The 14489-nt window shown below is 42.9% G+C and overlaps 2 protein-coding genes across 3 annotated transcripts in view; both read left to right on the forward strand.

Moving 5' to 3' along the window:
• The window catches only part of LOC308581639 (uncharacterized protein C3orf49), a 239089-nt gene that overhangs the window by 43420 nt on the left and 181180 nt on the right, over positions 1 to 14489 (forward strand). The gene's annotated exons all lie outside the window — the stretch shown is intronic.
• Positions 1 to 14489, forward strand: part of ATXN7 (ataxin 7) — a 97383-nt gene that overhangs the window by 23493 nt on the left and 59401 nt on the right. The window contains exons 1-3 of one of the 2 annotated variants that reach the window (XM_081184056.1): positions 6308 to 6458; positions 7127 to 7423; positions 8768 to 8836. In XM_081184056.1, the coding sequence (XP_081040182.1) occupies positions 7138 to 7423; positions 8768 to 8836 (355 nt within the window). In that variant the 5' untranslated portion in view covers positions 6308 to 6458; positions 7127 to 7137. Of the gene's footprint in view, positions 1 to 6307; positions 6459 to 7126; positions 7424 to 8767; positions 8837 to 14489 lie in introns of those variants that run through there. The other variant, XM_081184055.1, reaches the window with a different exon arrangement.

Consider the following 14489-nt stretch of genomic DNA (forward strand, 5'->3'; position numbering starts at 1 on the left):
ATCACCAGCCAGCCTTAGGTGACATCTTAACATGCAAAATAGCTGCCAGAAGTGGACAACAAAATTAAGCATGCTCTCTCTCTCTCTCTCTCTTTCTCTCTCTCCCACACAAACACACGCACCCACCCACACCCCAGCTTTACTAGTAATGAAGTTACATGAGCCATAGAGCAATAACTGAGAAGTATTGCGGCGGGCAGGGGTATCAGTTCAGAATCAGCATCTTTAGGCCCCTTTCCTTATATATTTCAGTTGCAGAGTCAAATAATAGTGATTAAATGGGCCTCAAGTGGACTCTGAAAATAGTATTATTCCACTGGACTTTTATTTTTACCTAGGGCCTCAACTGATTCACAGTGCAATCCTGCAAATGCCTACTAAGAAGTAAGCCTTTCTGAGTTCAATAGGATTTACTTCTAGATAAATGGGTGTAGGATTGCAGCCCTACTCTCCTAATTCTATTGCTGTTTGTTTTTATTGTACCTCTTCCTTGAGTTAGCATGCGCCTAGAAAACCAGGATACAAATTTTCTCTTTTTAAAAAACAAAGAAAGCTGTTGATTTGGTATGATGCAGCACAAGCTAGCTTCATTTCATGTTGTAGTAGCTAATGCAATCATTATGTTACACTTACCACATCTGTCTATTTTGATGTTTGCTTTCTTTTCTCTTGTGCTTACGCCTCGTTTTCACAACAAAGAATGGTGTTATGACAGAACGGGGCTTGAAAATTCTACTTAAGCATTAATTGACTAAAAAAACCACAAAAAAACAACCCAACAACTTCGTTTAGCATGAGCCCAAGTATGGAAGTACCGGTACTCTGACTTCCTTATTCTACCAAAAATGCCTAGTTACATTTCTATCAGCATTACATGTACAAGTTGTTAGTTTCTCAAATCTGATTTTCACAGAGCACTTACATGAGCAGTAATTGCTCAGCTGGATTTCCACAGGCATTTTCAGGAGGACAAGCCCTTTCTAATGACTTTGATTAGTTGTGATAAAGAAGAGCAGATAGGTATGCTCTAACAATTAAGTCTTAAGGCATCATTTCCTCATGAAGGAGCCTGTGACTGATTGGCAGATTCTGAAAGTCTGTCCTGCTATACCTTGACACAGCAAATAACCCTCATCTGGAAGTTCAAAAATATGTGAGTGCTTGTCATTCTTTACAGGTGAAATATGTTTATTACAGCCATAGTTCTGAAAGTAGGAGGTGGTGTAGCTGTCCTGAGCCTTCCCATCCTCTTGATTGATTGCATTTTATCTAAAATTTATAGCCTACTCAGGGACTCAAAATGGTCTACTTACACTTTTACAGTTCACATTAAGAAACAAATGAGATTCTGGAAGGACTTGCTTTCTACCTAAGGATCCAAAATGATGGCTGCCCTTGGTATTCTGATTTCCACTGATTCTCCCACATGTCTTCTGGGTTTGAGTGAGGGCCTGGATTGGTTTTTCCCCAGGGTTTGTAAACACTTTGAAGCAGTGATGTGGATGCTTGCTGTTTCTTAGTGTTGCAAAAGCCTGGTGAAAAGTGGAACAAAACTTCTGGTTTCCCCATCTCTGATAAAGCAAAAGACATCGCCTCAGCCCCCCCCCAGCCCCCCGCAAGTTCTCTGCCTTTGGAGAAGTGAAGGGTTCTCTCATCTTGTACTGGACATTCGGGGCAAAGGTTGCCAGAAATAGGCTGGCCAATTGCATTTGTGCAATTCCTATGTACATGTATCTGAGAACGTTACTTGCCTTCAACTCAGTATAATATTTTATTCAATTTTGACAAGAAATGAAAGTCTGTGTGGTCCAAAGGTGTGCAGAGTGTTGTTGTTGTTGTTCATTTATTACCTGCCCTTCTCCTTGAGGTCTCAAGGTGGGTTACAGCACAGCAATTTAAAATACAAAATTAAAAGGAATTTAAAACAACTCACAGTCACAAAAATAATGCAGGAACATAAAATATACATCGCAAGTGTCAAAGGCTAGGGGGGAAAGGTGGTCTTTAATAGCTACTTAGGCACACTAGGCTTTTAAATACTGTCTGATTCCCTTTCTAAGTTATGTCTATCACCTTTTCATTCTTGCTACAGGTGAGGTAAGCTATTCTGCAAAATATTAGAGTTGTAAGAGGAAAGTACCTCTTGGTGAGACTGAGAGGCAAACTACCCTGTTCATGACCATGTAATTGTCCCGAGTTTCTCTCTTTGTGCAACAGGCAACTGTGAACTCAGAGTGTGATATATACAACTGTGCTCTGCGGTTTGTTGAAGGCTCCCCCTGTCCCCTCATTTCCTGCAGCAGTGTCCCATTAGCAGAACTCCACTCATGGTTAATCTGGATCCAACCTAGTATTTTATTTGGGGGTGGAGCTGTAGAAAAATACAGTTTATTTAGTATGTTATGCACATTTTCTTATTTATGACCAAAAGCAGACCAAATCCAAGGGACGTGTATAACAACCAGTATTCACCTAAGCAACAAGATGAACATCAGCATTGGGGAATATGTTCCTTACTTGCATAGAAAATGTTTTCATAATATGTTGTTGTTTCTTAAATTTGTATACGCCCTTCATCTAAAGGTCCCAGGGCAGTTCACAACAGAAAAATACAAAATAACAATACAAAATACATAATAAAACAAAAAGAAACCAATAACCAGCTTCCCACAAACACATTTTTAAAAGCCCTAGACAGTTAATCAGCCAAACACCTTGTTCAAGAAAAACATTTTCGCCCAGCACCCGAAGGTGTATAATGAAGGTGCCAGGCAAGTTTCCCTGGGGAGAGCATTTCACAAATGGGAACCCACCACAGAAAAGGCCCATCCTTGTGTTCCCATCCCCTGGGCTTCTAGTGGGGGAGGGACGCGAAGAAGGATCTCAGATGATAATTGCAGAGTCCAGGTTGGTTCATCATGGGGAGAGAAGTTAAGTGGGCTCTTTTATTTCCTGCCTCCCAACACTCAGCATTCAGTGCTCATTGCATTGTTTTTGCGGTTCCCCCTCCTTGCTCAATATTTGTACTTTTAGCAAACCTTCAAGTTGTTACAGGCCTATAATGATAACCTCTCACTTGTTTGTGGATGGCACTATTTTGCCTACATAAGTGTCAGTACACTTGCTTAACATTGAAAATTGCACTTTCTCCATCATTCTCTTAACCACCCCATCTGCCCTGGTTCTCTTGACTGCATTAGCTGATCTGCTGTACAGTCAAACCTCGGCTCTCGAACGGTTCCGTTTTCAAATGATTTGGTTCCCAAACAACGAAAACCTGGAAGTAAATGCCTCCAGTTTTCAAACATTTTTCGGAAGCCGAACACCTGCAGCCAATTGGAAGCTGCAATTTGGTTGTTGAATATTTCAAAAGCTGAACGGGCTTCCGGAATGGATTATGTTCGACAACCGAGGTTTGACTGTACTGTCAAAATGGTGCTAGACAGCCTTTGTCCAGTGGCTGAGTGTTAATAGGGACCTGGAACACTTTAGAACGGGGGGAGGGGGGCTAACCTGTGGCCATCGAGAGGTTATGCTGAACTACTGTTCCCATCAGCTTCAGCAAACATAGCCAATGGTCAGGGTTGATGAGAGCCACAGGTTAACCACCACTGCTTTAGAATTTGCTTGGGGACCTTGAAATTCAGTGTTTGTTGAACTTGAGACACCTCATCATCCCATACATTAGCAACGTACACTGACTGAACAGATACTGTATGTATGTGATTACTGGGCTTCCAGCAACTTAATTAAATCGTAAGCTAGCAAAAAAGTTGTAACTTAAACCCAAACATTTAAAAGCTTATGAGCCTATGGTATTAATGAAAATACTGTATACTTAGAATGGTGTATGGTTCTTCTTCGACAGCAGGGGTTTTTTTTACAGGTGGTGATCAAAGGCTCTGTAGGTGCCTCATCTGTTTCATTACATATTCTTTATACTTTGTAGTCATCGCTGCTTGAAATAGCCTCCGCACAGTGATTATTCCACACGGTGACTACTCCACACAGCAACTTCAATGTGTGGAGCAGTTTTGCTATTGCTCCATTCAGTTGATGCTCCTGTAACATGTGGCTGTGGCATGGACATTCTCCATGCTATTGAGCCATCTATTTGGCAAACTGTCATAGTGTTCATACTTCATAAAACTTTAGTGTAGATTCAGGTACATTTATCCTCGTGATAACTAATAACTATATAGTCAGTTAGCTGTATTGCTATATTATTCTTGAAAATAGAAAAATCTACATGACGGTTACTCTTTGAGATAATCTAGCATTATTTACCAGATAAACTTTGTTTCATATAATTAATAGTCAATGATTCTTCAGTAAGCACAGTATTCTGCCAACTGTCTCTTAAGACCATTTGGGGTGTGTAATAAGAAAAGCCTATCAGATGCCAGTAGAAAAATTGGCAATGAATATCTTTCCTGTCTTGCCAAGGAGACATTCTCCCGCTCCCAAGTGTAAATAAAACACTACTGGTACAAAGAGCTGACATACAGCCTTTCATATCTTTTTTGCAGAAGATAATATAGAAAAAAATAATTTGTATTTTTGTGCCAGTAAGGTGCATTCCTCTGTATTTTTTGTTTGACAGTAAGCCCCATTGAACACAGAGATTACGAGTTTTCCAGTAAATACAGGATTTGGCTGTATGAGTTGTATCCAGCTACTCAGAGTAGACTCATTGAAATTAATACATCTTAGTGAGTCGTTGTCATCAGTTTCAACATATCTACTCTTAGTAGGCCCTAGTTGGAAACAGCCCTCTGCCCCACTGAATTACTTCTGAGGAAACCTGTATAAGATCAATCTCCATGGCTATGTACTTACATGGACGTAAATTCTATAGAAATCAGAAATCAATTTCACTTTCACAAATACACAGTAGAAGTGTATATTGATAATTACAAAGGGTATATAATGCTTATAACAATATATTATCACAGAGTTTGTTCGTGATTTGGGTGTATAAGGCATGAATATGGTTTTGAAATGCAGAGCATGTTGAATAAGCAGCGCATATTGCTTGGTGTGAGCAATCTTGTTACTAAGAAGAGCATTTCAGCACCTGCATTTTACATATGAATATCTTATTGGTTCATGATGTGTGGTTTTTAGCACCCTCAGGATAGACCTAATTTTTTTTTTAAAAAAATGCCTACTATTTTCTAAAATGTAAGTGGGACCTGCAGTTAGATGTTGCAATATATCCTGACCCACATCAAATGCTTCTGTTCAGTACTTCAGACAGCAAACCTCTAGGAGGTGATAAGCTTTTAAGCCAATTCCCTCTCACCCCCCAAGAGAACACTCTTCTTGAACTGAACTCACCAAGCTATAGCTCTTGGAGACCACTAGATCTACATTAGGAGTTGGATTATTTTTAGTATATACTTTTTCACCTCTGCGTGGCTAGGGAGTCCCCTAATAATTTAGAAACCACTAACTTATTTGTGGGTGGCCCAGCTTTATTTTCAAATAGGTGCTCAGTCTACTGAGTATACTCTCAGTATCTATGTATTTGTTGATTACATTTTTGAATGACTGAGTACATACTGTATTTATGTGCCTTGAGTTCTTTTATACCAAAGTGTTTTGTGATCCGCTGAAGTATGCTAAAATAAAATTTTCTAAGGAAATTTGTGCAGATGCTGCAAAAAAATCAATATACATTCCCAAAGCTGTGTAATGATAACCTCCTATAAAGAAGACGGTTGCTTGTAAAACCATTCTTGTCCTCACTGGAAGAAGTAAAACCTCTTGAATACTTGACGTAAGGATTAATATCACTAGATTTCACTTTGAGATCGAGAACAGTACAAAATTGCGAAGTTGCAAGCACAGTTCCTCTGAGGACAATGAAAGGGTTAAGGAGGGGTCTGAATAATATTTCTTCCTGATCATCTTTTAAAGCGGTTAACCTTTTATTTTAAGAGAGAGATCCCCCCCTTTTGCTGGCGCTTCTTTTCTTTAACTCCCTAGCATTGGAGGAGGTGGGTGGGGTGTAAAGGCGAGGAGGGTGGGGGGGAATTGGCAATCTCGGTCTTCATTCATGCTTTTGACAGATAATAAAGCCCCGCTCTGGGAGTGCGCGGCGCCTCTTTCGACGAGGAAGTCGCCGTGCGCCGCATCCCATTGGTGCTCCGGAGCGGAGCGATTTAAATATTAAATGAGACCTTTTAAGGCAAGATCGGCGGATGACATTTGCGAGAGGAAGGTGTCCGCGGCAGCGCTGGGGGCGGGAGATGAGTTACATAGATGGGGTTAGTTTCCTGCTTGTTTCCTACTCAGCCTCCGTCCCTGTGCTTGACGTTGAAAACTTTTAAGGTGGGAGGGAGGCCAGAGGGAGGCGTCTGGCGTTAAGGTAGCCTCGAGAGGCGACGGGCTCCCGGGAGCGCCTAAAAAGAAGAGTGCGGGGTTGAGCAGTGTGTGTCATGAGAGGAGATTTGGTGGGTTACGCGGTTGTGGAAACGAGACTCAGTCGGGCGGTGCGGGGACGGCGAGTAGGGGGCGAGCTGCCTCCCGGGCTTCCTGGCTGTGCGGGAAAGGGCCCCTGTGCCTTTAAGAGCCTATCTCTGCTTAAGGGGGAAGCGGCGGGGCGGGGGCCCGACTGGGATAATATGCGCGGAGCTTTGCGAGACTCCTAAAATTAACCGACTTCCTTTCGCTGAAGTTTCTGGAGTTCGCGGGGCCGCGCGGTCCAGCTCTAGGCCGCTTCCATGGCGCCCTCGGAACCGGCGCCCCGCGGGTCTCGCATTGGGCTGCTGGAAGGAAGCGCCTCGCGATCCCGGCTGTCGCCTCGGGATCCCCGATGACGGCGATCGTGCTGGTCGTCGCCTTTTCCATAATAGCTGCAGCGGGGGGGGGGGGGAGAGAGAGAAAAGCCCACTGGTTCGCTTCCCCGGGCCGATGATTATGAACCTGCAGCGGCGGGTTAATGGAAAACTGGAAACAAAGGCGGCGCGAGGCCTCTTGCTGGTGCCGCTTCTGCCCCTGCCAGCCTTGCGCCCGTAGCGGCAGCCCCGGTTCCGCCTGGCGAGAGGGGAATTCTGCCGGAGCTTCCTTAAGCGGCGGCGCCACCTTAAAGAGCCTGATGACTTTTCTCGTTACATTGTAGCAGCGGAAAGAATGTCGGCGCGGGCCGTGGCTGACGTCAGAGGGGAGCAACGCAGAGCGGCGGCGGCGGCCAGCAGGCAGCAGCGGCGGCCCCGGCACGGAGGCGGCGGAGGAGGAGGAGGAGGCGGAGGCGAGATCGGCCCCGGCCCCGCCAGCACTGCTGCCGCGAGCACGACCCCAGCCACCAGCGCGGCAATGGCGACGGTCGGGGAGCGCAAGTCCTTGCCCAGCCCGGAGGCGATGCTGGGGCAGCCCTGGAGCCATTGGGTCGATGCTGCTAAACTTCACGGGAACGACGGTGAGAGGTGGATGGGGGAGGGAAGGACAGGAGAGGGGTCCGGCCCGGCAGCCAAGGGGTTAACCCAGCTGGTCGCCTGCGGGGGAGGCGCTCCAGCCTTCCTCTTGTCCCCGGAATCTGTCCCAGGCTCGGAGATAGGTGGGGAGTTGCGGTGATTGGCCAGGAAGAGCCAGGTTTCACCCGGAGCCAACTCCACCCTGCCGCTCTCCGAGGTTTATCTGCATGTGGGTAATCCTTAGTGTGCCTGTGACAGGCTGCTCTCCAATCCTTAGGTATAGGTATGCTTCCTCAACTGAGAGCAGATTTAGGGTATGTTCTGCTTCTCATTTACCTGAGTAACCAAGAGAGCAGCAGCATGCTTCCAGGTATTTTGTCTCTGCTAGGGCCATTCCTACGTTGCAGTTTTTGTTTACAGGTGCTTTGAGCTGGAACACAAAAGCCACATCAAGCAAAAGACTTTAATGTGTTTACCACTCTCTGTTAGGAAGGCATTATTCTGAATATTTAAAGTTGTTTAATATAATAACTGTACATGGCTTGCTAATCGATGTGCTTTTTGCTTTTTTACATCTTACAATATGTGCTCACTTGTGTGTTCCTACAAGTCATTCCCATGACTAATAAGGTATTTGGGGGACTGACTTACATCGTCTGCCTGTGAATAAAAATGGTCACATGGGAAGTGTTTCCAAATAAAAGTGTATACAGGTGCATGCAACCCATCTATCTATCAAATGATATGTATGGATCTTTTGAGGTTGTAGTGCATTCAGCTTTTATGTTTAGGGACTTGCTGCAATGGTGACTTATATCTGACAGTGAGAAGTTAAGTACGGCGGTACCTTGGTTTACGAACTTAATCCGTTCCGGAAGTCCGTTCTTAAACCGAGGTTCGCTTTCCCTAATGAGGCCTCCCGCTGCAGGTGCCCTTCCACCGTTTGGCTTCCATTCGTAGACGAAGGTAAAGTTCGCTAACCAGAACACTACTTCCGGTTTTGCGGAGTTCGTATACTGAATAGTTTGTAAATAGGGTTGTCCTTAAACTGAGGTGCCCCTGTATGTACTATGTTTAAGCAGGTGTCTGTGATTGGAGCTGTTTTTTTCTACCTTACTTCTGTTTTGTCTATCTAATGAATTCACCCCTTTCTAGCTACCTTGCTTATGTGAGATGAGGGGAAAGGATGTGTTGTATACTTTTGCAGCAAATATATTTTATAGCTATCCTTGGAACAAATGTTTCGTATTAACATTGGCAAAAACAGTGTCTAGCATGTCATTTGCTCCATAGTCACCATTCCACAAGGACTCCTTAAACTGAAGTTCTTATTTTTGTTTGACACATAGGAGCAACCTTGGAAGAAAATTTCAAGGAATATGGGAAAAACCGAGAAGCGATGCGACTCTGTAGAGAAGGTGAGTCTGACGTGAAAAGGTCTTTCCATTCATAGACTGGTCAGTGAAAAGGGCAGATGTAGAGTCTTGCAAAGGCCTATGTTTGCAAGCCAAATCTGTATTAAACCTGAAATTACTATTTTGAGGTTCTTGTAAGCTTGACCCAGTGGCTAGTTTTTGTCTAAAACCATTATCATATTTTCCCTTTATTTATTGGCCGTTTTACTGATGCATATGTGTTGAATTTGATAACATGGTCTCTGTTTCCCATCAGTTTAGCAATGCTTTTTCTAGGGCATGATTGTTGAGGGTATTATTAGAAATTTTACCTCTTCGTTGAGGCCAGTGCGTGCATTTACCCAGTTTATGGCCTAGAGTTCACACGTAACACTAAGCCAGTGTAATGTGTCTTAGTATGAACAAGCAGATGTGTGGGCTCCCAGGGAAAGAGTGTGGCTGCTTTGTTCCCCTTCTAGGCCTGATACTACTGTTCTGCTATCAGCCAAGTTGCAGTTCGGCTTAGTGTTATACCTGAACCTGGGCTTTGGCGTGGGAGCAGATTTAACCATGAGCAGTAAACCATAGAACAAACTTTGGCTGTAGCTCATGTTTTGTCAGGAGCAAAATAAACCATGAGTCTTGGTTCAGTTATAACACAAAGCCAAACTGTAGCTTAACTTTACAGGAGCATGGTACAAACAGGATTGGAGCAGGAGCAAAGTGGCCGCAATATTCTCTCTGAGAACCTGCATGCTTGCTTGTTGTTAAGCTATGGTTTGGCTCCGCATTGAATGCAAATCAGGTCTCCATAAGGGTAATTAATGTCCATCACAACAGTAGTAATACCTCTTTTGCTTGTTCCAGATTTAATTGTCCATCTTGAGATCACACTTAGTACATTGATCAGGGTTACAGTTGTTAGTACATTTTGAGTACTAAAATATTTTTCGGATGTGTTAAGTAATTCTGTGGTGTGTTATGCTGGAAGGGCAATTGTGATTAGTTTCAGAAATGTTTTACTTTGCAAGGACCGCTTAGTCAGGAGTGCTAATTTAAAAGAACACTCATTTTTTAAAAATAGAAAATATGTATTTGATCAATAAAGCTAGATTTAACTATCAGAAAACTCGTATCTCAGCTAAAAAAAACTTCACAGAATCAAGTTGGAACCTATACAAGGCCACTTAAATGAATCGGGGTGAGGGAGATGTGCAGCAGCAGTACTTGGAGAACTAATTCAGTGTTCAAATCAACAGCACAAAAATTGCTAGTCCATGTGCTATTGGTTCTCCAACCCACAACATACCTATATTGGGGAGAGAGGAGACAGAATAGACTGGAGAACTGTCCATCATCTAGCTCCCAGTGGTCCAGCTAAGGTGGCCTCTCCCTCCTCAAACTGTCTATAAGAATTTTCAAAAACTTTCTTGCCCTGAGGGTACAGTGGTACCTCAGGTTACATACGCTTCAGGTTACAGACTCTGCTAACCCAGAAATAGTACCTCAGAAATAACCCAGAAATAGTACCTCAGGTTAAGAATTTTGCTTCAGGATGAGAACAGAAATCGTGCTCCGGCGGCACGGCGGCAGCAGGAGGCCCCATTAGCTAAAGTGGTGCTTCAGGTTAAGAACAGTTTCAGATTAAGAACGGACCTCCAGAACGAATTAAGTACTTAACCTTGAGGTACCACTGTATATTAATGAATTAAAAAAAATAAGTAAATATAGTAATCATTGGGGATATATGGACAACTTGAAAGAAGCCAAGAACCAACACTCCTCCATTTTACATAAGCTTTTCTTCTTGCCCTTTGAATCTCTGGTGCTCCTTGGCAAACCTACAAGGAGCAGCCTGGGCTTGCACCAGCCTGGTGTCCTCCAGATATTTTGGACTACAACTCCCATCATCCCTAGCAGCACAGCTGAGGCCTCAGAGTTGAGAATATATTAAAACAAGGAAGTTGCCTACTACTGCAGCTGCTCTACAGTGTTAAGTAGTAATTGTGTATGCACAAAAGTTGTTAATACAAACCCATGTAATTTGCACAGAATCTAACTATTGGTATATTGTGGCTTTGTTGTGTTTTCACAGTGGAGTGACAAAATAGCTTTGGTTGTTCAGGACTGGGAAACTAGATTGCTGCTAAAACTTCTAAACCACGCCTCCCCAAATTTGGCATTATTTCAAAGTTACCATCCAGACACAATTCGTACTTTTAAAAGTGTATATATATTGTTCTTGTGTATGTGCTCACATTGTGTCAAGGCACTGGCCTTGATTCTGCAGAACTTGTGTTGGAATGAATTGAGTGTGTGTGTGTTTTTAAAATGCCCCCCCCCCAAATTTTTCAAACAATATTCTTATACATTCACATCATTTTAAATTTCTACACTTCTGGGATTACTTAGAGCCCTCAAACTTCCCCAACCCCCACTTCTAGTTTCCAATTTCCCCCTATTTTTGCATCTACCGTATTTTTCGCCCTATAGGACGCACCGTCCCATAAGGCGCACCTAGTTTTTTGGGAGGGAAATAAAGGGGGGGAAATATTTTTCTTCCTGGTGCGGGGCTGGGGCAGGGGAAGCTCGAGCTTCCCCCGACCCCAGCCCCCAAACAGGCAGCTCTCTGCAAGCCGTGGGAGCGCTCCCGCTGCTTGCCGAGAGGTCCGCGAAGCCTGGTCGCGCTGAGCTCAGCGCGCGCAGGCTTCAGCATGCAGGCAAGTCTCTGCAAGCAGCGGGAGCACTCCCGCTGCTTGCGGAGAGGTCCGCGAAGCCTGGAGAACATGAGGGGTCGGTGCGCACCGACCCCTCTCGCTCTCCAGGCTTCAGCGAAAGCCTGCATTCGCCCCATAGGACGCACACACATTTCCCCTTCATTTTTGGAGGGGAAAAAGTGCGTCCTCTAGGGCGAAAAATACAGTAATTACATTTTTCTAATTCATTTTATCTCCTTTTTTAACCTTAAATCATATTACATTATAAGTGTTATCACAATCCTCCTAACATTTTTAAGTATCTACAGCCATCTTTAAGATATTCTATAATTTTATTCCACTCTTGACTAAATTTTTTATCATCTTGGTGCCTGATCTTCACAGTCATCTTTACATTTCGGCATTGTTCATCATCTTGGTTATCCACTCTTCTTTGGTTGGAACTTTCTCTTCCTTCCACTTCTGGGCGAGTAGCATTCTTGCGGCTGTTGTCGAATACATAAATAATCTTTTTAAATCTTTTGGTTTTTCATCTCCTGTTAACCCTAGTAAAAAAGGCTTCTGGTTTTTTATGAAAGTTATCTTAAACATTTTCTTCAGGAATGAATTGAGTGTTAACTGTGTGATTAATTTCATTTGGCTTACTTGGGATATAGAAGAGACACATATCCCTGCCCATAAACATACAGAGCCCTGTGGGAAATATATTAACGTTTAGGTTGCTGGGAGCAGCCAGAGTGGGGTGAGCATCCTAGTTATTTTATTCCTGGTTTAGTGTGGAATCTAAGAGTGTGAGTTGTATTCACTGCTTAAGAATTAATTTCTGCTACATTCGCAAGGTGGTCTTAGGAAAGTCCTTGCCTGTCAACCTCAGCTTCATGATTAATAATAATAATAATAATAATAATAATAATAATAATAATAATTTATAATAATTTATACCCCGCCCTCCCCAGCCAGAGCCGGGCTCATAGCGGCTAACATCATATGAATAATACAATATGCATAAAAAAGCAATCAATTGATTAAAATGCATCCCATAATTAATTCAAATAAATTAAAATTAAAACTGGACAAATGACAATCCTAAAATTGAAAGTGGTTAATACTCACCAGGACTAACTGTTTCCACTGATATTATAAGGACCTGTGAGCGGGCGGGGAGACCTGTTTTGTGCTTATTCTTATACAAAGAGTCAGACTGAACCCTGACCAAAGGTCTGGCGGAACAGCTCTGTCTTGCAGACCCTGTGGAAGGATGTCAAATCTCACAGGGCCCTGGTCTCTTGTGAGAGAGCGTTCCACCAGGCCGGGGCCATGGCCGAAAAGGCCCTGGCTCTGGTCGAGGCCAGTCTAATCTCCCTGGGGCCCAGAATCTTCAGGGTGTTGTTATTTGCAGACCGTAAGGTTCTCCATGGGGCATACCAGGAGAGGCAGTATGATGCCCAAGGTGCAGGGGACTGAACTGCCTTGCTGGGTTGTTGTAAGGATATTCTGAATAATATACATGCAGTACTGCAGTTTACATGCAGTAAACTGTCAGGATCGTAATGTGGCTACACTTGGAATACAGTGGTACCTCAGGTTAAGTACTTAATTCGTTCTGGAGAGCCATTCTTAACCTGAAACTGTTCTTAACCTGAAGCACCACTTTAGGTAATGGGGCCTCCCACTGTGCCACCACTGCACAATTTCTGTTCTCATCCTGAAGCAAAGTTCTTAACCCGAGGTACTATTTCTGGGTTAGCGGAGTCTGTAACCTGAAGCGTCTGTAACCCGAGGTACCACTGTACTGTGCACAGTTATTTTGTTGCTTTTCAAAAATAAATAAATGTACAGCTAAAATGTACAAATTTGCTAAAAAGGGGCAACCAAAATTATTAGGGAATGGCGCTTTCTAGGTTAGAAGAAAGTTGAATAATGTGGCAGGGGGAATGATCATAGCTTACATATCATATGAATGTTTTTATCCCCCTCAAAATACTAGAACTATATATCCAATAAAAATGACTAGTGATTTAGGATTGACAAAGGAGGAGAACTACTTCACACAACAATTAATTTGTGGAATTGTCTGTCGCAACATGTGGTGATGACCACTAGCTTAGAAGATTTTAAAAGGGGGATTTGATACATTCATGATTGAGTACATAGTCACATGTGGTGTGTGGGAAGACCGCTCACTTGAATGAATGGGTCCTTCATTGTGCTCATGTTCATTGGGTATATAATTTTACAGAAGTTTGTACATATGTCTGAGCTCTGGCCAGGGAACTGTCCCTGATGCTACAGTACATGTAGGAAACTGGGTTTATGAGAAGCTTTAATGCATATAATTGCTTTAGCAACAGGTTCCACTTCAGACAATTAAATAATTTTCAGAGGAGTTTAAATGTGTCTTTAAAATAGTTTGCCTACTATTAATGATTTTGAATTTATTGTAGTTTTTGCTGGCCAAATTTCTCTAGTTTTACTGAGGAAATATTGTGCAGAGCTTTGTTGTCATCCTAACTGATGTATCCCATGTCCACTGCGGTCTCCTTACCAGCTGCAGCTAACTTTGTCTAAAGAATGAAAGCAGATTGACTTGTCATGGTGGTTGATTACTATGATTTTCATGGTTTGTTATAATACATGTCAAAGTTAAATTAGTAGGCCCTGATCTATGCTTCAGCTTGCCAGTTTCTAGCATAACTGGACTATACCTTACATTTCTTTGATTATAACTAATTTGGAGACTTGAACTTCTTTATTTTAATTGTGGAGTATCTGTTTACATTTTTCATGTCCTGTGGTGTTTAGTTTCTCTCTTGTGGTATTGGAATACCCATTGATTATGGCAATCATATTCTCTCAAAAGTGCCCAGCCTTTTTTACCTTCTTTGCTTTTTCCCAAATGATTTTCCAGTTTGGTTTTTCAAAATCATTGAACAGTAAGAGAGAGAGGGAGCACTGAACCA

This window comes from Podarcis bocagei (assembly GCF_964188305.1).
Source record: "Podarcis bocagei genome assembly, chromosome: 2".
NCBI classification, from domain to species: domain Eukaryota; kingdom Metazoa; phylum Chordata; class Lepidosauria; order Squamata; family Lacertidae; genus Podarcis; species Podarcis bocagei.